Source organism: Prinia subflava, chromosome 6 (genome assembly GCF_021018805.1).
Source record: "Prinia subflava isolate CZ2003 ecotype Zambia chromosome 6, Cam_Psub_1.2, whole genome shotgun sequence".
In the NCBI taxonomy this organism is placed as follows: domain Eukaryota; kingdom Metazoa; phylum Chordata; class Aves; order Passeriformes; family Cisticolidae; genus Prinia; species Prinia subflava.
Window position 1 is genome coordinate 15,164,150 of NC_086252.1, and position 26,780 is coordinate 15,190,929.

The 26,780-nt window shown below is 41.4% G+C and overlaps 2 protein-coding genes across 3 annotated transcripts in view; both read right to left on the reverse strand.

Annotated features, from left to right (window-relative positions):
• The window catches only part of PPP1R1C (protein phosphatase 1 regulatory inhibitor subunit 1C), a 51,940-nt gene extending 36,820 nt beyond the window's left edge, over positions 1-15,120 (reverse strand). Inside the window, exons 1-4 of one of the 2 annotated variants that reach the window (XM_063400404.1) lie at positions 15,084-15,120; positions 14,003-14,202; positions 6,663-7,006; positions 4,318-4,378 (exon numbers count right to left, since the gene is read on the reverse strand). In XM_063400404.1, coding sequence (XP_063256474.1) covers positions 4,318-4,378; positions 6,663-6,911 — 310 coding nt within the window. In that variant the 5' untranslated portion in view covers positions 6,912-7,006; positions 14,003-14,202; positions 15,084-15,120. Of the gene's footprint in view, positions 1-4,317; positions 4,379-6,662; positions 7,007-11,352; positions 11,388-14,002; positions 14,203-15,083 lie in introns of those variants that run through there. The other variant, XM_063400405.1, reaches the window with a different exon arrangement.
• A 2,154-nt stretch (positions 15,121-17,274) lies between these two features.
• Positions 17,275-26,780, reverse strand: part of ITPRID2 (ITPR interacting domain containing 2) — a 39,835-nt gene continuing 30,329 nt past the window's right edge. The window contains exons 15-19 of the mRNA XM_063400406.1: positions 26,255-26,405; positions 24,937-25,002; positions 23,891-24,271; positions 18,922-19,046; positions 17,275-18,509 (exon numbers count right to left, since the gene is read on the reverse strand). Coding sequence (XP_063256476.1) covers positions 18,936-19,046; positions 23,891-24,271; positions 24,937-25,002; positions 26,255-26,405 — 709 coding nt within the window. The 3' untranslated portion in view covers positions 17,275-18,509; positions 18,922-18,935. The remainder of the gene's footprint in view (positions 18,510-18,921; positions 19,047-23,890; positions 24,272-24,936; positions 25,003-26,254; positions 26,406-26,780) is intronic.

Sequence of the window (26,780 nt, forward strand, 5' to 3'; positions counted from 1 at the left end):
ATTAGATCTAAACCCAAATATATTCATTCACCTAGAAGCATGATCCAACTAATATGAGTCACAAACCTTAATGCTGGGCAAAGCGACTCACAGTAATCCCATCAAGAATGTGGTGCTGGTACACTTTGTATCAGCAGAAAAGCACATCTGTCTGTGGTAATGAGATTTACTGTGCAGGGAAAGTCCAGGAGCGTCTAAAACCAATTTAGCATAAAAACCTCAACCACTCTGGGTTGTCATGGAATTGACAGAGGTGTAAGGACAGATTTTCCTCCCTCCACTCACCTGGCTGTGTTGTTTGCTGCTGCACTAAATACTGCCCATGAGGCAGGTCAGCTCTGGGGAAGTGACAGCAAGCTGAAAGGCACAGATCCTTTCTGGATAACCAAAAATCAGCTAGGAATGAGAAAACAAAACTGCTAATACCCAAACAAAGCTGCAAGCACCTTCCTTGTTTGGAGACAGGTACAGATTGCTTTTCTTCAAGTTAAGATTTCCACCATTCAGTAAGCTCAGATGTACCCTGTTATACTGGGAAGATATGTTTTATATTCTTTTTGCAGTGAATATATATCCTTCCTGCTTTGAAATGAGATTTGCAAAGCACAAAAAGGCAGCTGCATTTCTAAACACAGAGTAAGATTTACATTACAAGCAAGGAAGTCAAAACAGGCAACAAAGCAGAAAGGGGAGTTGGAAACAGCAAATACATAGAAAATTTAGATACACAGAAGTTTATCCCAATGTTTACTCATATTCTAATGCTTCAAGAAGACTGAACACTTTGACATAATTTGAAGAGCCTTTGCCAGCCAGTGTTTGATGTTGTGTTGGCTCTGTGACAAAGCCAGTCTGTACAGGAACGTTGGCATTGTTTTCTGATCAAAGCGAGCCCTAATGGCATTAAACCTGAGTTGTGGTCTGACGTGCTTTCTTCCCTCAGCTATAGGCTCTCTGCTTTGCTACCAGCCTTTTCCTGAGCTGTTGCATTATGATGTTCTGCTGGTTTGTAGCATGCTCAGGCTTTTATTTCAGCTAATAAGAATTGATATTCCTATATTTTCTGCTCTGCTGGGAGACAGAAAGCTGTGCGTACACAGAAAAGGCTGCTTGTGATGGTGATGCTCAGTTTCTGTTGATTCCAAGGACATTGCAAGGGAAAAAGGAAGCAGGAGAGCTTTAACAATTTTTTGATTAAACACTTGTGTAGTGTAATAGTTAAATATGTCTTTAACCATGTGCTTATGTTCCTTTTATAAAAGACAGGTGTAGAGCAGCTGTGGCTACAGCAGGATCCAAGTGGGTTACCCCTGCAACCCATGCACCACCCTCACAGGGTGAGATGCTGCCCAGTTGTGTAGTTCTTTGTACTTCTGTTTTGTCTTCACAGGTGGTAAAAGGGCCTTACAATTTCAAATAAAAATAAATGGACTTGATATTGCAGAATCAAACATCAGATGCTCAGAAAATACAGCTCCATTGGTGGCAACCGAAGCACAATAGATTTAAGCAACTTCATAACTCAAGTCTCAGTTTGCTAATTCTAGTTTATCTGTTCAGGTGTTACACAACCAATCGAAGAGCACTCTACAGAGAACCTGCTGAGAATTAAGGGTTTATTCATTTTTATGTTGCTTCACAAGGTCATGTCATCCACTGCAATCACTGCTGCTGCTGCAACTCAAATTTCTCTTTTGTTGACTGTGATTGCACAGTCAAAAAATCATATATAAATATGATGCCAGCCAGAGTGAGCATGAGGAAATGTGAGAGTCAATGATGCTACAGGCTGGATATGAGCTTCTGTAGTCACATTTATCACCTGCCTTTAAATCATTCAGTGTGGTCTAACACAGTCTCCTTGGAAGCAAGGAAGTAGAGCAGACTCTTCTTACAGTTTTTGAGTAGCTGTCATTGGTTTAAAATCACTTTAGCTTAGCAGATACTCCATCTTCACTTCATAGCACAATTGACCTGACCTCAACAGGTGAAGACGTATCCCTGTCAAAGCTGTAACAGGCATCAGGGATGTATGAGTGGGCTAAACAGAAAACAACTTTTAGATCTTTTTCCAGAAGAACTCAAGCTGAATATATTACGAAGTTCTTAAATGTCCAAACACATTTTATTGCCTTCTGGTTTCCAGATGGGTGTGCATCCAGAACACCAGAATACCACAAAAATGTTACTTTTCTTTCCCTGCTGCAATCAGAAGCAGCTGTAACAGAAGACTATAGAAAAGTTTGATTCTTAGAGAATGCCTGTCTCTGTTTTTCAAAAAAAGAGAAGTTTAGATAATTTGAGTAAACTTTGCAAGGGCATCCAAACATTTAGAATTGCATTAGGACACACATTTCAAACTCTTTGAAGCATATCCTTCACTAGCCCCTTGCTCCTAAAAAGGAAGTGGAATACTCCAGTGGGTAAAATTCAAGGGACAGGACTCTTGTTTAGCCCAGCTCTAGTAAAAAAGGGTGGCTCTGTCAGTATCACTGGAATTCTCTGCTGCTCAGTTTCCCCACTGATCTAGGGAATCACAATTCTAAAGCAATTTGTTGGAGTGTCAAGTTAGCACTCTCACTATTTTCTGGGTGGTTTTTTTTTTTTTTTTTTTTTTTTTTGATGCATCCATTTGCAGTCATGAATTTACTACTTTTGGAGAAAGATTTTATTCAGCATTCTACTGAATTCTATTAATCCAGTAACTGAGCAGCATTTTGGGGTTTAACCAGCCAGGTGTCAGGAGGCCTAGCCAGAGCTGACTCTGAAAGCTGAACAACCCTCTCAGGAGCTGTGCAGCACCTTGCAAGATAAAGAGCACAAAGGCTTTATTTAGTATTGGCAGTTCCTTTGTAAACCTCCTGTCTGCCTTTCCTACCTGGCTCCACAGTCCTTGCTCCCAGCAGATTTACAGAGCTGCCTGCACACACCCTGCTCAAAACTTGCCCATGAAGCAAGTGACACCCTATGGAAATCTGCATGAACCTCATGGTGAAGGGCAGGAAAATGAAGCTGCTTTAAAGCTTTTATTTACGTAAAATTTAAAACCAGGACAAGGGTTATAATTTAGCCAAATAATAAATTAATTAATATTAGTTCCCAGTATCTAGAAAGAACAAATAATATCTAAATAAACAAATCTAAATAGGTGAAGACAAATACTAACTCATGGGCATATATGGAAGTTGGCTGAAACTTGCAGCAATCCTGACTCATAATAAAAATGATTTATTTAAAGACTTATTATGAACATTGCAGGAAAGGTGATAACAGACATGCACCATTTTGTTTACAGTAAAGTTTCCTGTAAATTAAAGAGTTCTTATTCTTTGTTTGGTTTTGATTTGGTATTGTACCAAGTATCTGTTTATAAAAGGAAATATGACAGTACAAAGTGTACAAAGTGAATTGCAAAAGAGATTAACAGTCAAGGTGAATTTGCTTTAAATTAAGTCCTAGCAACACACAGTGTAGATCCCATTATTATCCTGTATAGATAAAGAAAGTCAGTTCAAGGCAAATGTTTCATGGACTATTTTTGAGACCTGAACAACCTGAAAGCTGCTCTCCAAAAAGATTTTTAAAAAAGATTCAGGTGACTAAGAGATTTGGCAGGAAAAAGAATGTTGCAGAGCACAAAAAGGAAAAGTTTGATATAAAGTAGGCAGTGTGCTCCAAGGGATTAAGTATTGAGGATTTTCCCTGTTTTTTTTGTGGAGTTTTTTGTTTATAACACTCCCTTAGTTAATAACAGCTTATTAAAGAATCTTTCTGAAGTTATATTTCTTTGACAAAGTCTGCCTAAACCTCAAATCATCCCACAGAGAATCTTCTGTGGGGGCTCCTGGATGAAGATAATTATTCGCAGTTGAAAATGAATAATGAAAAAACACATTGTATGTTTTATAAGGAAACTAAAAGACAATCTGTTTTGTAGAAATGACTCCTTGGGTTAAATTAGCCCTGGAGCCAGCCTGATATCTCCAGAGATCAAACTTCATGGGTCTCCAAAGTCTCCACCCAGGGAAAGAAAATATCTGTGGATGGAAGCACTGGGTCTGGGTCATATTAATTCTCCTTCTACATATAACCAAGATTTACATAGAGGATAAAATTGTGAAACCAGTGACATCATCTGAAGGCCAGGAGTTACCTGTGTCCACAGGGTTTACTCCAAACAGCCCTAAGATCAACTGTTGGAAATTTAGAGCTACAAAATTAATGCTGGATTTTAAAAATCACGTAGTTAATCAGAGCAGCTTGCAGGCAATCCTGTGCATACAGGTTCAGTGGTTTAGAAGGTATGCTAGCACTCACCTGGGGGCAGGTGATCATTCATGATGACGAGGGATGCTGGCGTAGGCCTTCTTTTCCTGATCTGCAACAGACATTAACCAAGGAGAGTCACTAGGGCCCAGCAATTGCCACACACACAAAGCAAAGCAAAAAATCTGCCTGGTGTCCTCCAGAGTATAGACCAGGCAAAGTTGAAAAGGAAACTATTTAAAGAACAGCAGCACTTCACTGTCTTACTGACAGCTTGTCTGGTCTGACAGCACTCAGGGTCATGCTGCTGCTTGTTTAGGGAGAACAAAGGCACGGGGAGAGCTGTCCAAAATACCTCTAGGATTTGCAATCATCTTAAGTTTTTGGATATGTATTGCTGAGAAATATCACTCATATCTTAAAATATTGGTATTTAGCTTTGCATGAGGAAGATGATTGCTGTAGTTCGTGAGATGGTATGTGCAAATACCTGGTACTGCCATAGCTCTCACAAATAATAACAATGATATTTTGCAAGTGCATTTCAGAGTTTTGCAGGCATGCCTTCCAATGAACTTCTATTTCTAAACTGTTCTCAGAGGTGCTACTACTGTTATTTAACTAAAAATACTCCAGTATTTAAGACCTTAAAAAGAGTTTTTCCAATACAGCAGATTTTACATACAATATATAGTCCTGAATTGTACACAATTCTTCACAGTTTATCTGAGTCACTACCTTTGCTCCATTAACAGTGGCTGAACTGCATGGTATTGGAATGCCCTCCTATAATGCACACATTTGCACTGAAAGCTTTGTGTTGCTTTACGAAAGCCTCCAGGCCTGATATTCTATTGAATTTAAGAGAGGGACCAGGAGCATTTAAACTAGAAACCATTCTGACACAAAACCTCAATGTCAGTGCATTTGTTCTTTTTTTTATTTGCTGAGCCAACATCTGTATTTAGCTGGGTTCAAATTTTGCTTTCAGAGGTGTAAATGGAAAATTACATCATCAGGGTTAATGGGTTTATTCCAGATTAGTGTAACTGTAGCTGACTGTAGAATTTACTATTTTAATTTCATCACACACCCAAAGTGAAACTGTATAGCGCTTGGAATCAAACTCTCAACACACACAAAAAAAAGGATTGCCCATAAATACCGGGCAGAAAATAGGCTACAGCATTTCAAAAGCCATGGGAATTCCAGGAAATCCTAATCCCATGGTTCTCACAGATTTCAGAAAAATACCAGAACACAGTCTGCTTGAATTCATTGCAGAGCTGTTCTGTAAGGTACGGATGTCTCGCAGCTCAGAAGTGTCTATGGACAAAATGAGGACCTGAAATAATTCTTTTCTGCACCCTTCCAATATTTTGCATTCAATGGTCACTCACAGCTCATTGTTTTCTGGAAAAGGTGTCTGCCTTTTAAGAGACACAACATCAGAAGATTGAGAAACCAGATAACTGTCCTAAAAGTGCAAACAATTTCATGGCTAATGGTATGAAACTTTCAAGGTTATAATATTCCCCTGCTATCATCTAAAATCAGACGTACCCAAATAGAAGCAAATGTTGAGAACGACTAGTACAGAAATAAATATACTGGGTCACCTAATTATGATTTATCCAGTTTTCTCACAAGACTGCCTGTGACCCTTTTTTAGGAACATTTACACATATCTGTACACAGTAATACATATTTTTTACTCCTTAGACGTCTGTACTGATATATATATCAGTACAGTGTATATATATTATTATGTGTACCTTTTGGGAGCGAGTTAAATCCTAAAATAGCAAACACATTATTCCAACAAGGACATAAGTACAGCATATTTCCACATGTATATATTTTTCAGGCATATAAAACATTATAAAAATGACTTAAAGATTGTAAAAAATCATGTGAAATACAGGAAGTAACTGAAATGATGACTATTGTGTAAAACATTAATTGCATTTTCTCGTGTTAAAATGAAAGGTAAATAAGATGTCTTCTTCCCAATATTTCTGTTAGGTACCTATTATCAACTTTGTGGTATATATGTGCATATAATACACTTGAACTGATTTGCTGAGGATATATTCATTGAGTGTATTCATGTGAAATCTAAGTGTTAGGGTGGAAGTGCAGTTACAGAAAAGGCACAATAAACATATACTAATAAACCTTCCCAAGGTGAGGAAGCCTCATTCTGGCTAGAGGACATATCCTTCTCCCTCCTTTAGTACACTGGACATCGCTGTAACCTCTGGAGCATTTAATCTACAGTTTCACTGAAAAAAGCTCCAAAAGCCTTTAGGCCTCAAGATCAGTTGTTCTCACCCACATCTTGCCCCATTCCCTCCCCATTCCCCAGAACAGCGAAGGAAACTCGTCTCCCTTACCTGCTCAGCTGCCTCGGGATCTATTTGGCTCTGGAACAGGGGCACAGCAAACTGTATTTTTTTGGGGCTGTTGGGCTCCATGGTGATGCTGGGGTGAGGCAGACGAGAGAGGAGCCTGGAGCCTGAGCCTGGGTCTGTGCCTGTGCCCGGCGCCGTCCCCACAGCCAGGCTGAAGCTCGGCAGGAACAGCTGGAACTCCCGACTTAGCACGGGGATCTGCGGGAGCCGAGCTGCTCCCTTATTCCACATCCACAGAGATGCCACTGCCTTGGCTATTTGCTGGTTTTTTTTCTCTCCCCCTCTCTCCTCTCTTCAGCAGCCCTTCAGATCCTCTCAGCAGAAAGCTGAAAGGAACAATAAGCTAATTGTGTACCAGCTCACTTCTACATATGCCAAGCATTCACTCAGGAGCTAATTGAAAATGCAATACTAGCATTGCATGGCCTGGAGCCTTGGGATTTGGAAAAGAGGATCTCTCCACCGTATATTACTAACTGGCTGCTCAGAAGTGCAATGCAAGCTCCCTCTGAGTATTGCTGATGGGCTCTTAATTATTGATGAACACAAATCAGGAAGTTTTCAGATTTTGGGGGTGGAGGTAGCAAGAGGGTGGACGCAAAAATTCAGTCTCTGTAACAGAGTGCCAGAACCACTCTCCTCTTTCCACATATCAAACAATTCCCTTTGCTCTTCCAAATATTTTTTAAATCTTGCAGTTTTAGACTCTACTAAATCTTACAGGAAGATTTTTGGTGATGATGCTACAGAGTTGCCCACAATTTCATGACGGTTCTCTGGTGGGTTTGCACCTTGGGCCTGGTTTGCAGATTTAGACTGTGATTTCTTTTGGGGGGCTCCATTTCTGGTACTGAGAACACCCAGATTTGAGCCAGCTCTCTGGGCTCCCTCATGCTAAGCACATCAACATTATATCCAAGTAAAGTGGGATATAGTGTTTACACAAGATTACATTTTCTCTCCAGTAACCCCAGAAAAAGGAAAGATGATTCAGACTAGTTAAATCACTTCTGGATGACTAAAATTCAGAGGCTAAATCCTAGTTAAGGGTACAAAATCTGCGCCTCATTCCAAGACCAGGAAAATAATTTGGTCAACCATATCACTAGTACTCTTTGTGAATATAATTGATTTTCACTTGTCATTTTATGTTAATTCAAGAGAAGTGTGTGAAACAATACCCAGCAATCACTGACTTAACCCACTCTTTTCAAAACTCAGAGGAATTTGAAAATGTTCTTTCTTCAGGCCACTGAGAGCACTAAGGATTTTCACAGTTCACCACTATTGAGTCACTGAGTGCTTTCCCACCTGTGCTGTGGAGGAGGCGGGGAAGGAGCGAGGATTGCAGGTGAGAACACCACACTGGCCATACACACAGAACAAACCAGCAAGTCTGACATTAAATACCTGCTTGCCTTTGATTTTTACAAACTAAAATCATGACACATTGTTGGAAGACCAGGGTGCTTCTGAACAGAGGCAAGCACTGGGTGCACAAGCTAGCTGGCTTATGAAGGACCTGATAAAGCTTGGGAGGCGAGGATGCACCTGAAGTCAAGGATCCAGTTGGCTCAGTGATCAGAAATAACTCTCAACCAGGGCCAAAATTCCCCTCCTCGTCCAAATCAAAGCTACTGTGAACCACAGTGGTTTTCAGCTGACAGCTACTAGCTGGCAACATTCTTGTTCAATTTCTTTTGATATTTTAGGTGGCATTAACTTAGACTTTTGAATCACAGAAGAGTCTGATTGGTCAGGGCCATCAGGAGATACTTGGGCCCACCAGCTGCTTGAAGCAGGGCCTGGGACCAGGTTGTTCTGGGACCTCTCAGTCTGAGTCCTGAATATTTTTGGTGCTTAAGTGAAATACTTAGTTTCATTTACCACAACAAATGAAAGAGATGCACAAAAAAGTGATATTTTGTGTTTCATCTGACCATTTTTAAGCCTTCACTGTTTCTACAAGGATAAAACATAATTTGCTGTATAGACTTCCACAATTAGAACAAGAGTGCAATTGTAGCAGTTGTGCTGGCACAATGAAGGCTAAGGCACTATAGTAAGAGAGGCACACTCTGCTTCCACCAGGACAGACAGAGAGATGTTTTCAGGAGAGTGTAATGATCCAATTTCACAAGTCCTTCATGCACAGATGTGCCATTATCTTCAATGACATACCAGGGATATATACACACCCACATACACAGGGTTTCACATGGGGGAGGACGTACAAGGGGACCTGAAGTTGTGGCTTTCCTCTCGAATTTTCATACTTGAAAAAAAAATAATGTTTGTTTTTGCAGTCCCAGATAATGTGCCAAAAATATTTTCCAGATGCATTGCTACCACAAATAATAATAAATGGTATATTTAAAATATCAACTTTCTCTAGGAAAAAAAATGTTTTCCATAAAATATCTATTCTAAATGTCTATGAAACTTCATGTATTAAATTGTACAATAGGAATTCTAATATATGTTACTCATTACAGGAGCTATAATTATCATTGCAAAGGCTTAACATTTCTTATGTTAATGATAAAGTAATTTTAAAAACGGTATACAGACAGTAAAATTTAATTAAAACATGAAGTCCTTATAGAATTATGACAGTGTGTTTCAGCTCTAGATTGCTGGACATTGCTGTCCAAAGCAATCATGTCTCAAATATCAATGGTATATTAGTAAAAAAGCTCAACAACTTTACAAATAACCCAAACCAACAAAACCACTTTTTGGCAGCTTCTGAAGGGAGACAGGCAGCAGGACAGAACAAAACACAAGGACACATCTTTAATGGGGCTGGCTAGGATTGGGAGAGAGGCCCCCCAATGATGAGATGTGGGAGTATTTGCTTCCTGCAGCTTTTCTCCCAGTGCCTTTTTGGGGCTGGCTCCCCAGCAGTCTTCACATGCACTAATACAATAACAGTATATTTTAAATAGTACAATAGGCATACTGAGAGAGCACTCAGATACAGCATTTCAGGATGCCTACCTTGGCTCCCTCTTACACCAATTTGCAGCATTAAAAGTCTCCAGGCAAAGTGTGCTGGCATTTTCTATAGACTGCATCACAGTCTGGGGAAGAGCTGAAACACATTTGAGGACTGGCACATCCTTGTAGTTCATCTTCTCTTTTTAGTGCACTCTCCACAATTTCAGTTTCAGATGCCTTCATGATTCAGCTAAAACTATAATGGAATTAATAATAATAACAATAACTGTTGGAGATCTTTCCTTCCTATGTCATTTGCTATGTTCTCCTATGAAGCACTGCCTTTTAAAATACCCTGCTGTAGGGATGAGCTGTGGAAGCACTCATGGCACAGTTCCTGCTTGAGCTATTTCCCCTGGTGTCTTAGCAAAGGTTTAGATCTTCCTTCCAGCCAAAGACAAGGCTTCTGGGATGGGATTCAAGGGTGTCTGTTCCTCACTCTCTTTGCACAAGTTTTGTTGTGGCTCTGATCTGCCTCAGCTCCTCTGGTGTGGTCAGACTAGTGCAGCATCACACTTGAGATGAGAGGAGAGCTGGAGTTCATTGGAAAACAAACCTGCCTAAGGCTTTGGCTCCTAAATTCACCAGTGCAGATGCAGAGAAGCACTAAGTTACAGTGCCCTGATCCAACAGATAGCCTCTTCAGAGCAAGGGCTCAGCTTGGAAATGGCAATTCTTCCAGTGTGTCTCAGACACAACGTTAATCCCCACTGGAGCCACTGATATGTGAGTGATTTAACAAAGATATGTTGATCTGTGCTCTCCCTGGGCTCTCCAGCTGACCCCTCTCCTCACAAAAACATGTGCTGAGCATATTGCTGGGCAGCCCCAGCAGCACCACAGAGAGAAACACTGCAGAGCACATTGGTGTTCTGATACAGCCAAAAGGGCCTCAAGGTGCCCCTTCCCTCTGCCTTTTTCTAACAAACTGGTGAACAGCTTCTCCCCTGCCTTTGCCCAGACAGGGGCATCGGCTGCACAGCTCTTGGTGCTGGCCATGAGGGGGAGAGGGAGGAAGCATGAACACTGGGCATGGCCTTGGCTGTGCACACCATTCCTGCATGGGCAGCTTTTCCCTTTGGGGCTCTGCACTGGGCCCCACTCATAGGTGCTAAAATCAGAGAGGGGCCTGCCAAGAATGAAATATGACATATTCAAAATTACACTGAAATATTCCTCTCAAAACAGCTTCGCAAACAGGGTGACTCCCACTGAGCTGCTGGAAACACAGTCTGCTATTTATATATACAAAATGCAAAGAATTTAAAATGTGCAGGAGTGGGAGAATGCAGAGCAGATCTCATCTGCCTCATGAGTACCAAGTGCTGCCACAGGCAGGCCAAGAAGAAGAACAGAAACTCTTTCTGAGCAGTGATGGAGTCAGTGGGACATTCAGTGAGAGCTGTTGTCCTGGTAACAGCCTAACCCAAATTTCCACCACCAGTTCTTATCTATAGAATATCAGGTTTGGACTTATTTATGTACTAACTATATATAAATATAGCTAGTGTTTTTATGTAGTAACTTTACAGATACATAAAACCTAGATAAGTAAAAAGATACAGCTATTTATATTTATCCAAGCTCTGTAGTTAAGATAATAATTCCTCAGCAACATGGTTTTAATCAGGGTCAGTTTAAAGTTACTTTATGTGAGCACAGAAGAACTTACACTGTCTATTCCAGTCTTCCTCTGAAATTCACAGCTCTCCACACTTTGAGTAAGGTACAAACATTCACTGCTAGATCCTATCCACTACTGTCAATAGAATACACCAACAGAATACATCCAAGACACAGGAAATTAGCTGGATTAATGGGACATGACCTGAGTAGACAGTCAAAGGATTCTTGCCTAAAATGGACTATAGTTCAATAGTGCAGAAAGTAAAAGCCTGGTACTGGTTTTAGGAGGGTATTTCAGCAGGAAGAGATGCTACAATTTGCTTTCTTACCAAGAACAGGATAAATCTAATACCTCTTTCAAACAGAACTGTGTAGTGTACAGAGATTTTAGAGTAAAATTATATTATGTTATTTCCATATTAAATCTTTAATGCAAAAGTTGACTGACTATATCACTGAATTAAACAACTGAAATATAAAATTCAATTGTTACTGTAAAAATTTTTAACACAAAATATAGAACACGTAGAAGATAAACCAAGGAATGAACTTCCACAGTTTCAGCGGCTGAGTTAGAAAACTCCTGTGCAAACACAGTCCCAGGCAGAAAAGTCACAATGACCTTAAAAAGCTCAGTGTGTCAGTTTCAGGACATATCCTTAAATTCTCATTTTTGAATTTGAGACTCTTCAGAGGTCTCCTCTTTCTTGCCTCCTCCTCCTGCTCTGAGAACATGCTAGACCAAAAGATATCACAACTCTCAAGGTCCTGCCTGCAGCATCTGCAAGTGAGGGATGGAGACACACCTGGAGGACAGGGTCTGGGTTTGGTGACCTGGGCAAGATGGCTGGGGCACAATTGTTTGCTATTTCCTAAACAGATGTTGGGAGTAGCAGGAATGGGGCTGCTCCATGAGTGGGGACAAGCCAGGAGCCAAGGGCTACCTCAGCTTACAGATTGCACAGTGAGCAGAAACGCTGCTCACTCATCGATGCAATTCTGGCTTTTCATCCTACTGTGCTCTCATCACTACCATTTCATTAGCTGTTGTCCAGGATGTCTCCTTTTACCCTGATCAAAAAAGAAAAAGATATTTCTGTATGTGTTAACCATCATTCAGCAAGCATCTTTGCAGAATTACAAAATATATGAGCTATAAGGAGTTACCAAGTGATTTCCCTTTTTTTTTTAAATTGCCTTGGCTTCTATTGTTAGAGGTCTCATAACAATATTGTGCATTTCTATTCTATGACATAAATATGAAAGACTACCATCACATCTAAAATAACATATGAAAAATCAAATTTCTTTTATGTCAAGTTATTGACTTGCTTGGTTTTCTTGAAAATCAAATCATGTATCATTTTTTCATTATCGTGTTAATTCCGATGAAAATGTTGCATTGGACTGAAGCAACCTAACCACCAATAATTCTGTTTTATGACATCATCCAAGTGCCATAGTTTTGGCTTTGTTTCCTATGGAAAAAAATCCTCCAAAAGAAAGCTTTTCCAGCAGTTTAGGCTTTGTTCTACACTGTTAACCATGAATTACTTCCATTTCCAAACTGGGCTCTGGTTCACTCCTCCCTAACCAGTATCTTCTTGTGGCCAGTTTCACTGACACAGATTTATCTGTGGTATAGCAGTGTAAATGCTCTGACCCCTGCTGTATTTGCAGTGTGAGCTGTTTGCCCAGCAGGGCAGCACAAAGGCTGCCCCTCCACGCTGCATCAGCAGCGCCCGCGGGGTCACTTTAAAGGACACAGCAGTCAGAGCACACCAGTGCTGTGGAAATGCTCAGCAGAGAGCAGCTCGGGCATCATTGCCTACTCAAGGCAGGCTGCCAGGGGCCTACACACCACAGTTTTAGAGAAAGCAGGAGATACAAGGCAGCTTTCCCTCTAGGGACGTGATGGTCAGCAAAAGCACCTGAAAGAGCTTTGAGAGCATACCAGTTCCTTTGGCAGTGGCAGGTCCACTTTGAGCTCTGTCTCCAGACAGCACTGCAGAAACTGCCAGCAGGAGCCTCCCTCCTTCCTGCAGCTGGCTCCAGGGCCAGGCCTTTTCCTTCCAGCTCTCAGACACGGTGCTGTGGGCGAGCTGCAGCTGAGCCTCACAGGCATCACAGCACTAACCCAAATGATGTGGGGGCTGCTCCCACCTTTCCTGCTATTGCCTGCAGCTGCTGAATGCTGGGATGCCTCCACATCTCAGCAGGGATAACTTTTGTAGCTTTTCACTATAACAGAGGGTAGAAAAATACCTACCTTAAAAAAAAACCAATCAAAAACTCTCCAAGGCCCACAAACCCTTGCTTTGAGCTGTGCTACAGGCATGGATTGCTTTGCAGCAGGCTAAAGATCAGTCTGTCTTTATACTAACAAGGGTGTTGCCATAACACACCCAGCAAGCTGTCAGGGTTTCAAAAATACAGCCCTTGACTTTATACTAGAATCACAAAATCAGAGAATCCACCAGCTTGATGTAGCAGCATTCATCTTCACTCACTTCAACCATACAGCCAGTTTTTAACCCAGCAGAGAGTGCACCTGTCCACGTCATGGACCACCAGCTTCTTCAGGAGGATGCTGTGGGAAACAGTATCAAAGGCTGACTGCATCCACAGTCTTTCCCTCATCCACCTAGGTGGCCTACCTGGTCATCAAAACATCACACTGCATAAGCAGGACCTACCTTTCCTAAATCCATGCTGGGCTTGATCCTTTGGTTGTCCTCTATGTGTCACGAGATTGAACTCAAGTTAATCTGATCCTTCTCTGGCACTGAGGTCAGGCTGACAGGCTTCTACTCCCCGGTATTCTCCTTCCAACACCTCTTGTACGTGGGTGTCACATTGGGCAGTCTCCAGCTGGGATTTTTCGGGTTAACCAGAACTGATGATAAATGATGGAGAGTGGCTTAGCTGCCTCTTCTGCCAGCTCCTTCAGTGCCCTCGAGTGAATCCCACCTGCCCCACAGACTGTGAGTGTTTACATGGCACAGCAGGTCACTCAATACTCCTCCTGGATTGCGTGGGGCCTATTCTGCTTCCTGTTCCTGTCTACCAGCTCAGGGGGCTGATTGCCCAGAGGATAACTGGTCTGTCTCTTAAAGAATGAGGGAAAGAAGGCATTAAGTACCTCAGCCTTTTCTTTATCCTTGGTGACAATTTTACCCCCCATGTCCAATAAATGATGGAACTTTTCCTCATTCTGCCTCTTGTTGTTAATGTACTTATAAAAACACTTTTTAGTATCTTTCACAGCAGTGACCAGATTGAGAAATAGCTGAGCTTTTGCCTTATAATATTTTCTACATGGCCTAATGACATCCTTGTGCTCTTCTGAGGTGCCTGCTCCTTCTTCCAGTCTCTCTTTTGTCCTGAGTTCCAGTGAAGCTCCCTGTTCAGCCAGGCCGGTCTTCTTCCCCACCAGCTCTTTCAGCATACGGGGATGAGGCCATCCCCATCTCTTAAAGATGTTTCTTCATCTTAAAGATTTCTTCCTTAAAGTCTATCCAGACTTGCTGGATGCCTTAGTTATTAAGGACTGATTCCCAAGGGCCTCTTGAACCAGTGTCCTGAACAGGCCAAAGTCTGCCCTCTAGAAATTCAAAGTAGAAGTTTTGTTGGTCCCTCTCCTTATTTCACCAAGAATCAGAAACTATCATTTCATGGTTCTGTGGTTAAAGGCTGTCTTGAGCACAGCATCTCCCACCAGCCCTCCTTTGTTTGTAAACAGATCCAGTGGGCACCACCCCTTGCAGCCCTACTTACCAGTCGTGACAGGGAGTTCTCTTCTGCACACTCCAGGACTGCCTCCTCTCTGCTGGAGTTTCCAGGAGACATCTAGCAAGTTAAAGCCTCCCACAAGAACATGGGCCAACGATTGTGAAACATCAGCCAGGCATTTACCAAATAGTTCATCTGCCACCTCCTCCTGCTTGGGTGGTCTGTTACAGACTCTCACCAGGATTTTTGCCTTGCTGGCCTTCCCCCTCCAGTTTTCATCCACAGGCACTCAACCTTATCATCACTCTCCTCGGCTCTGCACAGAATAAACTCTCCCTTAATGTACAGAGCCACCCTGCTGCGTGTGCTTCCAGGAGCTTATGGCCATCATTGCAGCACTCCAGCCCCACAAGCCATCCCAGCACACTTCTGTGAGGGACACTGTGTCATGACTTTCCTGCTGCACAATGGCTTCCAGTTCCTCCTGTTTGTGACTGGCACTGCATGCATTGGTGTAGAAGCCTGTCAGCTGGGCTACCAATACCACCCCCAGCACCAGCACACTGCCCCTATGCCCCTACCCCTCTTGTGAGACTGGTGTTATCTCCCTCCCTTTCCAAGCCAGTTTAAAGCCCTCTCAAATCACCCCTGCCAACCCACGGGCTGGAATCCTTTACCCCTTTTAGCCAGTGAATCCCATCTGTCTCCAACAAGCCTGGTACCATGTGAACCAACCCCTGACTGAAAAAGCCAAAATGCCACCAATGGTACAAGTCTTTAAACCATATGGTGGGCTCTGTTTCTCCTACAGCCAACTGGCAAGGACAGAGGTCACTGTCATAGCAAACTTTAGAAAAGCATCCAAAATATCTCTGGCAACACTGTCTAGCTTTATTCGCTCCAAATTTGATTGACCAATATTTATCAGCCACTAATAAAGCTGTCTGAATCTGCATATAATCCATATCAAGTTCCAGGCTGGCAGAAAAAAAGAGAACACTAATTTGCATGGAAACCAGCAGTTTGAATCCCTAAATAAAAGAAAAACTGTCCATGCTCAGAAAATCATTAAGTCACCAGGATAGGCTTGTGTTGAATAATAATGATGGCTGTTCCTAAGGCACCAACAGAATTGTCAACAGAAGTTGACAACAGCTCAACTTAACCTATATGACAGATGCACTAAAATATTTTTTAAACAGTTTATAGGCATTCCTACACATATGTATCAGAAAATATCAGCTGGAAGCATCTTTAAGAATGGCAAAAATCTGTTATCCAGATTATGGAAAAACAGATGCTTTCATATCCATTAGTTTTAGTAGTTTTTAGAAATGTCATTTTGAAATGCCTTTATTTTAAATTATAGCCAAACCTCAGAAGTCTGACTTCCATCAGTTGGACGAAAATTTGGCAGTATTTTTCATTTCTCAGGATATATTAAACACTAGGGTTTGCACTGCTGAGATCAAATGTTCTTACAAGCCACACAATGAAGTACCTCAGATACTCTGGGATGTTCCAAGTGACATTTCTTGGTGGAGCACCAGGAAGTCAGGCTGCTGTCTCCATGGAAGATGCTGCTGGCAGCTACTGTCACCAGCTCCTGAAGTGCTTTCCTCCATCACTCACTGAGAGCTGCAGCTGTCACCCTTCTTGGAAAGCTGCTTTGAGGAGCTCAAAGGCACAGGACCCACCTAAGGGTCAAGCATGTTAATTATCTGGCTGGGGGAGCAGGGGAGTGGGTTGAGGAGGTTTTGGGTTTGTGCATTTGCATAGGAAGGTTGCAGGCATGTGGCTCTGGCTGGCTGATCTCCTGTGGTGTTCAGGAATGAGCTGTGTGCTCATGCAAGCTGCAAAGCAAGGCAGCAATCCACTGCAACTTCCCCCTTGTATGGATTGCCACGTGTCAGTGCTGCCAGGGTTTGTGTTTCAGCTTTTCAATGTGCAGAATGAGCTTTTCAAGATAGCCTTGCCTCTACTTACAGGGACCAACTCTGATGAGAGGTCAAGATCAACCAATTTCTTGGACCAGCAACAGAAGCCAACAACTTTAAGAGTAGTTTTAAGTGCCAATAATTCTCTCGCATTTCAGGGTCCCCAAATATCTGAAAGCTTTTTGGAAAGCCAAGTCCTGAGCTTTCCTGCTGTTCCCCATTCTGTGTCCTGTTTGATCAAATCTATCTTACTTTTTGCTTAAGAGTAAACTATGCACAACACAAAACACTGACACAAATTATAGGCAAAATAAATATTTTATTGGTTTAATATACACTTTTTAAAAGAAATCAGCCCTTGTGTGTCTTCCTAACACAATTTAAAATTTTATAAACTTTTTAATATAATATTGTAATATTTGAAACTATTTTTGATTAAAGACCTTGACATAGTGTGAAGAGTTTTAGTAGATGGAAAAGGCAAAGGAGAAAAGAGAGTTCAAGCACAGCCAAAAGGGATATTACATATCCATTAAAGTCTATTTGACCACATAAAAAGTCCAATGACTTCCAATTTTCTCCATTGGAACAATCGGATTTTCACCAGGCTGACTGAAAATACACTCTGTGAGGGATGGAGAAGGAAAAGAGATTTTTTCCATTTTCCCCATAATATAAGCAAGGTCATTCATGCATTCCAAGTTGCAAATCCTAATTGCCTTCAGAAGATAGTATTTCTATTGCATTTTGGTTAATATGAAGCAGAACTTCTCTTGGTATGACTGCAAGTAGTCAACACCAAAAAAACACCACCCCAGTGCTTAAATAAGGCACTTTCCTATAAAGGCATGAGCAAACAGTAAGGAAGCAAATAAAATTAGCTAAAAGTTGTCTTCTACACAAGGGTAAGACTTTCAGTGTCAGAACTTTAAGTAGTTTTAAGAGTAACCTCATGTCATTCTACCACTCTGCTAATAGTAACCGCCCCAAGAATTAACAGCAATTTGTATAACAGGATTGTTTCCTTCTTTTGAAGTGGCACTAAGTAACAGCAGTGGAAACCATTACTGGTTATTTCAAGCTCTTAAAGTGGATCAGTTATTGCACAATAAATACCTCATAGAGGTCAGTGTTTTGGGAAGGGTGTTGTGGGGTTTTTTCTATTTTTTTAAAAAAGCTGGACTGAATGTGTACGTGTTATTTATAAATTGGTTACATCTGGAAATCTTCAAGTTTCATGATGCATCATTAGACAAAGAAATTAGCTACATAAAAATTTACAACAGGGACATACAAATAAATACAAAACCTTTCAGAATGACAGAGTTTTGCTGATGCTTTAAGGAGAGTAACGTTAAAGTGTCTAAGTCCTTACAGATGAACTCAGGGAGAGGTCCACATTGGAGAACCAAGCGCCAAACACAGTAGCCCATCTCAGCAGCTTTAACACTTCCTGAAGCAAAACCAACTTGACACTTTCACCAGTGGATGCTGCCCAAAGCAGAATCCCACAGCACTTCAAATCACATCCAACCTTAGAGGAAAAAAAAAAGGAAGATGAAGACCTAAATTAGATTTTTGAAAGTCTGTCTATCAAAATACATACAATAAGTATGTCTTTTGATACTGTTCATATCTAAGGCAGGCAAACTGCAGAAATCCTCTTGCATGATGCATTCACATAAAACGTCATCACAGAGCATACTGAAACTAAAAATCAAGGACCATTCTATGAAAACTGACAGTAGAATGGGCCAAACTACAAACCAGCTGATTTTCCAAATCTATCCAGGACTATCAGTATTCTCTGTATTTAATGAACTTCAATTTTGATCACTTATGTTTCAAGGGCAAAATGCAAACAAAGCAAGGTTTAAGTTAGTAATGACATTTAACACAATTAAAATAAAATTAAAATCTGGTTCTTGCAGATCTCCAAAGATTACCTGTAGTACCAGTTTCATGGCTGTACATCTTGTTTTTCAGTTGCAGATCTGCTTTGGGGTGATACAGCTGCTAACAATCCACTTACTATTTCTCTTCTTATTTCACCAACAATAGATTCCTTAATCTGGAAGGGATTAGCCAAAGTTTTAAGGTCAGTAATTTATATAACCAATGGATAAAACTAAATGATATTGTAGGTATGTCTGACATAACAACATGCACCACCAGAAAGTCAAGTTTCAAAACTGTGAATGGAAAACATTAGAAGAATGGAAAAATAATTGTGAGTAATTCTGAAGTTCTTGCAAATTGTATAAATGAAAACCAAACTAGTTCTATATTTCCAGATATATTTCCAGGTGGTAAATATATTTATGTTTTACACTTAGGATATCTGGTTTCATGCTAAGAAAAGAATACATTTCAACTATGCAAAGTTCTGAAAAAACCCATTTCAGGATATATACATCAAAAGCATCCCAAGTGCACTACTTTTTGGCCAGCTGTTATTCTCTTGAAAAGGAAGGCAGAACTGATCTCCTTCACAAATGGATTACACAGTAGCACAAGTCCAAGTCTGTGAATACAAGCTGCTGTTTTCAAATAATTAAAAAGGAGACAAATCCTAATTGCATGCATTCAGCAGGAAAGACAGGATTTCAACGGTTGCTCACATCATCAATGGGCTACTAGGGTTTTAGTCTATGCCAGTGAAGGCTATTTTCCACAGGACTGTGACAGAGCATTTATCCATTAAATTTATATAAAAAACACACCTAGGAATTTCTAGTTGCAGGCCTGTGAGTGTGGCTGAGGCTACAACAAAAAGAGAACAGAGCACTGATGGCTATAGTAAAGAAAACAAAGGAGAAAAGGAGGCAAAACACAGTTCTACAAGAGCATATTATGCTGGAAAGGAGCAGGGCATGACAAAAAAACCCCTATATGGGCTTCTTGCAAGTACAAGAAATCTTTGGCACCAACTTATTTTTTTGGATGGTCCTCAGGAGGGACAAGTCAGATGCAGTTCCAAGGACAGAGGAGGACAACAACTGTGAGAGGGTGCAGGGGGTAGGAGCCAGAGCCTGCCCAGGGTCACACACAGAAGCACTCAGCATCCCAGTTAAGCAATACATTTTTCTTTTTCATGTTAGTCTCCCGTTTTCCTGGTGCGTCAAAAGGATTAAGCAACAACGTCAGAGGGGTGGCAGCAGCATTAGCAACAGGTTATTTATCCCTTGTTCTCTTTGGCAGGCAATTCAATCCCCTAACCATTAGTGGCACAGTTCCTTGTTTCATTACTACTTTGCATCAAGCAGAAATTCAGAGAGTATAATATTATTGGCAAGCAGGTTTCCAGTTGGGTTGTTTGCTGATTAACAGACAAGAGGAACGCCATTGTGTAATAGGGCCTGCTGCACCAACAGCTGAAAGCCCAGAGCATGACTGTGCTGATGCACACACTGATGTCCAAAGCTTTAGAACCACTGTCAGCATAGTCAGGCCCTTGGGATTTAGAACTGTTGGCACAGGGAAACTGCACACAGCACCCCAACTGTCCAGCAGGCATAAGAGAGACCCCAGTGATCTCTCCACCTTTCTTCTTCAGTATTTCATGGGGCAGGTCTGTGAGTATGCTACAAAACAGTCATTCTGTACCCTTCTCTCAACAGACAGACAAAAATAAACCTCACTTTCAAAAAAAAAGCTCATAAAATTTTCCCAAATTAGCATGTAAATGATCTAGTATGACAGACAGTCTCGTAACAAAGCAGAGACTGGAAGCAGAGCAGCTCCTGTTCTATTCTCAGCTCTTCCAACAGCTTCTGGCTTGACCTTGATTATTTGAGCCCTCTGCTTCTCACCTTCCTGTCTGGATGACAACAAGGCCACCCTCCACTGCCTCCCAGCACAGCCTCTGCTTCCTCCCCCCTCCAGGCTCAGCAAGGTCACTCCTGTGTGGTGAGCTCAGCACCGGCTCTGCCGTGACTCAGTACCACGCGTGTGCCGTGAGCAATGGCCAATATTTGCCTTTTCCATTATAAATGACTTAGGGCAAGGTGCACCTTCTATTTGCTCTGCAGAGGGCACAGCCTGCTGCCAAGGCTTCCTCTGGTCAAAAGACACAGAAGCAGTCAATGAATGCTTCATCCATTATTTTTAGCAAGTGAATGAAAAATTGATCATTTGAAAAATGAGAGAACCACTCGTTTATGCTACATTTACTATGTTGATACAACACCAATATTGCATTGAAAACACAGTATCACACTCATAGACAGTTTTACAACAGTAAACCAATGACTTTCCTTCCTAGAAAAGAATTCCCATTGCTGCAATATTATGTTGCCACTAAAAGAAGAACTGATTGAGAGTGAAGTGTTCCATTGTGGCAAATCTGGACATTGGTGTTCTTCACCTACTAATGAAGAACGGGAACAAGGCTTTTCACAGCGCTTATATTTCTGATCTTGAAGTACATTTTCTATAACTAAAAGAATTGTTTCCTACTCTACTTTTCTTCTGTGCCACTTCTTCATGGCAGCAGTTGGTGAAATTTTATGCTCAAGACAGCAAGATGAGGAACCCGACACCTGCCCACATGAACAACCTACAGACATTTTGGGGGATGTTGAGCTAATATGGACTTGAATGGAAAATGGAAAAGGGATGATTATCAGCCAGACCATCTCTGTCCCATTAAGATTTGTTAGAGCCTTTTAAAGCAGATGTTGACAGGAAAATCATACATTTCCTTAAAGTGTAACTTCATTAAATGCCTTTTACAATGAAGAACCATTAGCAAAATCAAAACTTCCATTGCACTTAAGCAGAAAGATCTTTAAACTAGCACATCTTTTAAACTGAAGAAGAGCAGAGTGAGAGGGCCTGGTGGCCCTCCTAGTGACACTGACACATACAAGTCAAGCAGTAAGTACTTCATGTGATAATCCTGTGGAGGCCAGGCTGTATTTCATCAAGAGAGCTACTGTTTGCTATTTTGACACTTCATGCTGCTGAATGTTTTGCTGTGGGAGTTAGTCCATTAATGCCAAAAGTTAACATCATGGGGTTTTTTCATGGAACAAATAGTTACAGGTCACAGTTCACATGCATTACAGCCCACCCAGGCATATCACACCCACTGCCTGGCTTCTCTCTCCCCAACACAAGGTCACACAGCTACAGAGAATGGGAGGAACAAGCAAGGGTTTAATATTTGTGAGTGCATACATCAAGAATGCATCCTACCAGATTTCTTTCTTTTCACAACAAAACTGGAATTCCTTTGCTAACAACTGGGCTATTTAAGCAAGGCATTATTTCAAATTATGCTCTGTTTTAACTCTTACGAAATAACAAAGATTTTCCTGATATGTGTTTTTTAGCAAGTTCTGGACCTGCAAAAACTACCAGGTGCTTTGAGCCAATGCATCTCTACTCTGACCTGCAAAACTCCTCACACTGAGAACCTTGAACTGACCCAGAACCCACTGCTAATGAAGGTAAACTGTGGGACAATCTCTCTGTGCTCAAATATTCACAAAGTGAGTCAGGCTCCGCTGTTTGCTGACTACTCATCTTTGAATAGTAGCCTCTCAGTTCAGCGTGGATTCTTTCAGCATTACAATGTCCTCAGTGCCACACAACCCAAATAACAATCTCTGTGCAAAGAGTATACACATCTTTATTTGCTATCAACTAATGAAGCTAAAGAAGAACTTTCACAGAAGTTAACCCCAGAAAAAATATTGACTGAAGTAATTCTGTCCTTTGCCTTCAGCTCACTTTTTTGTCTCTGCCGCTTTTGCAGTACTTTTGAATTACAATTCTCCTTCAGCAACCCTCCACCACAACACCACTGCCATGACACAGATTTTTACAGACAGCCTGGATACAAAGGCCACATCCTGGCTTCACTGCAGAGTCAGAGGCACAGTGCAAGGTGTGCTAAATATCTCATATGCAAGTCTTCTGATGAGTGGCCTGCACTGTATCCACTTCAAAGACAAAACTAAGGTAAAGTTGGTTCCAATTATCCACAGCCTCAACACAAGCAGGCCTGGAAGGAACCACAGCATTACAGCCTGGCCTGTTGTACATTTCTAAGCGTGACATCTTACCTAGTCTTCAGTGGTTTGTGGTGGAGCCATACAGAAGGGACAAGCTAAAGCTAAGGGTCCAATGACCCTGGGTTAAAGGTAAGTGGTCCTTAAGTTAAACCCACAAGTTCTCGATTCCCATTTCTGTATTCAGAGCAAAGTTCCTCCACTTTTTCACAGGGACTTCTTTTCAGAACAACTAGTTTCTTTGGCTTCCTTTCCCCATTTGTATTACTTGCCAGAGAGCTTTTCTGTCATGCCACTAACACAACACATTGTTTTAGTTGTGTTTCTTAACCTGGCCCACAGGAAAAATAACCAAACAGTCCTCGCTTTCATTGACTGCCAATAAAACTAGTCCAATAGTACTGGTCCAAGATCATTCTTAAACTCTGAAATAACTTCCCACCTGCCTTCAGCTTGTTTCACTTACATTCCTATAGTCCTGAGTGGTTGGGGCAGAGAGACTGGGAAAGTATGCTTAACATTTACTACAGCATTGTTTCAGAAACATTATTTCATCACTCAAATGAACTCCAGTTTGGCATTTTAGCAAGCAAACACGACAGAAATTTTCACTTGGGAATCTGAAATACTGCTGCTTAACCAAGTAGTAGAGACAGTAAGTTCTTTCCCAGCCATACTTAGCTATTAATTTACATGCTAACCACCACCGCTGAAAAAAACTCCACTGCTTTGCACATGAACACAGCTGTGGCTCCAACACCTAGGGACGTGTTCTGGGCTTTCAGACACAGCACAGGAACACTATGGAGCCTTGGCTGGAGAGGAGTTAGAGCAGCCTTGTCTTTAGGTTTCAGCAAACTCACTCAAACATCCCAGAGCTCTGCCCCTCCTTGCTCACCTTCTGTATGACTTGCTGCATCTCCTCCTGCTCCACCGCTTTGTGGATTTCATCAGCTGAAGGCATGAGAGGGACGTTTTCAAGTTTGTGCTCTGCCTCTGGCTTGGAGTCTGCAAGCTCCTCAGAGCTTTCCATGGGCTGTCCAGCGCCTGCTCTCACTGGGGGAGCTGGTGTTAAGGCAACAGAGGCTCGGTACAGCTTCTTGCTGTGACCCTTAGCTTTTCTACCTGTGTGACCCGAGCACACTGAGGAGGAATCCGAGTTTCCATGGGAGAATACTGACTCTGTTCCCTCTGCTGGGAGAGTTTCCAGTCCAAGCTCTCCCAGTCCCAAACCCAGTTCAGACTTCAGAAATGACTGCTCTCGAATAAGCTCGGAGACCTAAGGATTCAGAAAAGAAGCAGTCCCAAATAAGCATGCAAAATAGTCACGTACAGACATAACTATGTTTTCTTGCTATTTATTTAATCACTTACTCATTCCCTCCATGTAACAAATACAGCTATAAAATAAATATATCCTTTCCCTTTATGACTGCAACAAAGAGGATCATGAAAAGGAATGTGCCTTTTTAAAGCCAACATAAATAAAAATTGTGGCTCTTCCCCAAGCCACCAACTTTTGCAATATGGATACATCCTGCCAGAGCCCTTGACAGAGACACATGTAAGGGCTTGATTTTCATTTGTTTGTTCTGTCCTTCTGCAGTTTTTGAACTACTTATTTTCAGTAGCAGAAAATGCACAGAAATATAAAAGATAATTTTTCCTGGAAAATTCATGAGGCAGTACCACCATTTGTATCAACTAAATGAAAAAGATCTCATTTCTACATATTCCTCTTAGAAGCTAACAAGACTCTACAGCCTCTTACACCTATAGTTAAATCTGCTTTAGGAAAATTGCAGCTGTTTTCAACAAAGCTATTTAAGGGAGTAAAGTATTTCTAAAATTATGTGTCAAATTAATCTCCTGTAACCTATTTTAAAGTAAAGCTTTCCTGGTTCTTTTCACCAGTAAAACACTGAGTATCCAACAATTACTCACTGGTTCAATGACGTTCAATGGAGAAGGACACGACAGATTATCAGCACTTCTGCTTCCATACATACCCTGAAAAATTAGGTCAAGTTAATGCACTTAGGACTTTTTTAGAGCTCTCAGAAGCTAGCATATAAACATGCTGCATCTCAAACAACTTTCTGTAACACCAGAAAGCTGGAAACAGGAAGCAGAGCTGGTTGGAGAAAGTTTATTTCAGCCATTTTTAAAGCTGGCCCTCTTCTATAAAAGGTTTTACAAACAAAAAGATATTTATACCATTCAAAGAACACAAGTTCTGCTTGAGATCACAGTGATACCATATTTTCCTGTTCTTGGGTTTCAATTTTTTCCATGACAAAATACTGAAGAAGAAGATGTGGCCTGTGCCTGTGCTGCTTCTGCAGAAGAGGATTGGCTAAGAAAGAGAAACGAAACCCAGGAGGAATGTATGATACTTTTTGTCTGTGCTTCTTTTGTTTGGCTGATGACAGAATCACAGCAGAAAAAGAGAGGAACAGTCCTCTGCTGAGTGGAAAGTAAGAGAAAGTATATTGCCATGCAACAAACACAGACAAATGCCTTTTATCCCCTTCTTGTGCTTTTGGGGAGTACTTGTGGAAGCAGAGCTTCCCCCACTGTTTGTCAGGGAGCCATGTGTTCATATGAAGGAGCTACAAAAGGCAATGGAGGAAAAAACCCATGATGATGGGATTTTCCCCTTTTTTTTGGTGTGGTTTTTTTGGGGGGAGGATTGTTTTTGGTCCTGTTTTGTTTTTCCCCCCATGGATTGGCAGAGCTAGAGAGAAAGCAAACTCTCTTTCTTGGGAAAGAAACACTGTGAATGTCTCATTTTCCTGCCCTCATGTCTCAAGAAAATCAGTGTAGGAGAACTCCAGAAAGCCCATCACCATCTTCCAAGGATTTTAGACATAAGCCCTAGCTACCAAAACTGTGAAAAATCAGGGTCGTGAGGAGGGAAAAGAAGAAAGCACTGACAGAAGAGATCTGCCATTCTCAGCCCTAAAAGCCCACAAGGCATGTATTGATATGTATTGACACCAAGGAAGTCACACAGTTTTTCCCCAAGATGAAATACTGACTGAAAATGAGAAAATATGAACCCTGATAATACACACGGCATCATTAGACTCCTAGGATTCCATCCCACTCCAAGAGTTTTAACAGTTATGGGTTATTATCATTGCAGGAGGGTTGGACTAGATGATCTTTAAATGCCCCTTCCAACCCAGACTATTCTACGATTCCATGATGAACACGACATTAAGAAAACACAAAATGCAGTTGCAAAGCCAATGCTCACTATGTGTGTCTGAGGTCTGTAAGGTGAAGACGTGTGCAGACTCCTGAGCTGGTCCTCCAAGGCAAGCAGGCGTTCTTCCAGCTGCATCTCCAGCTCCTGCAGCTCCATGCGGACAGACTTCCTCAGGCTCTGCAGCTGATCAGCTTCAAACCTATGCAAAAAGAACAAAAGCATCCACTGCACTCAGCTGCAAAGGGGTGACTGAGCAGGACAGTGCCACAAGCAAAGGACTCCACACAAGGGAATTCAAAGCAGAACACAGAGAAGTTAGCTGAATGCCTATATGGCACAGAAGTCCTTTTCCATTGACAGAAAATATGTATTGGCCCATAGAAAAAACAAAACAACACAGTGTACCATGGAACATTCTCCAAAAATTTTAGCTTCTAATGCAGAAGAAATCAGTATTTCTAAATTTACCTAATTAAATGCAATTTAAAACTGATAAGAATAAACACCACAGAGTAATACAGTAATTGCATGTTACTTCTGTGTGGTTATAGATTCCCTGGCACTCACAGCTACA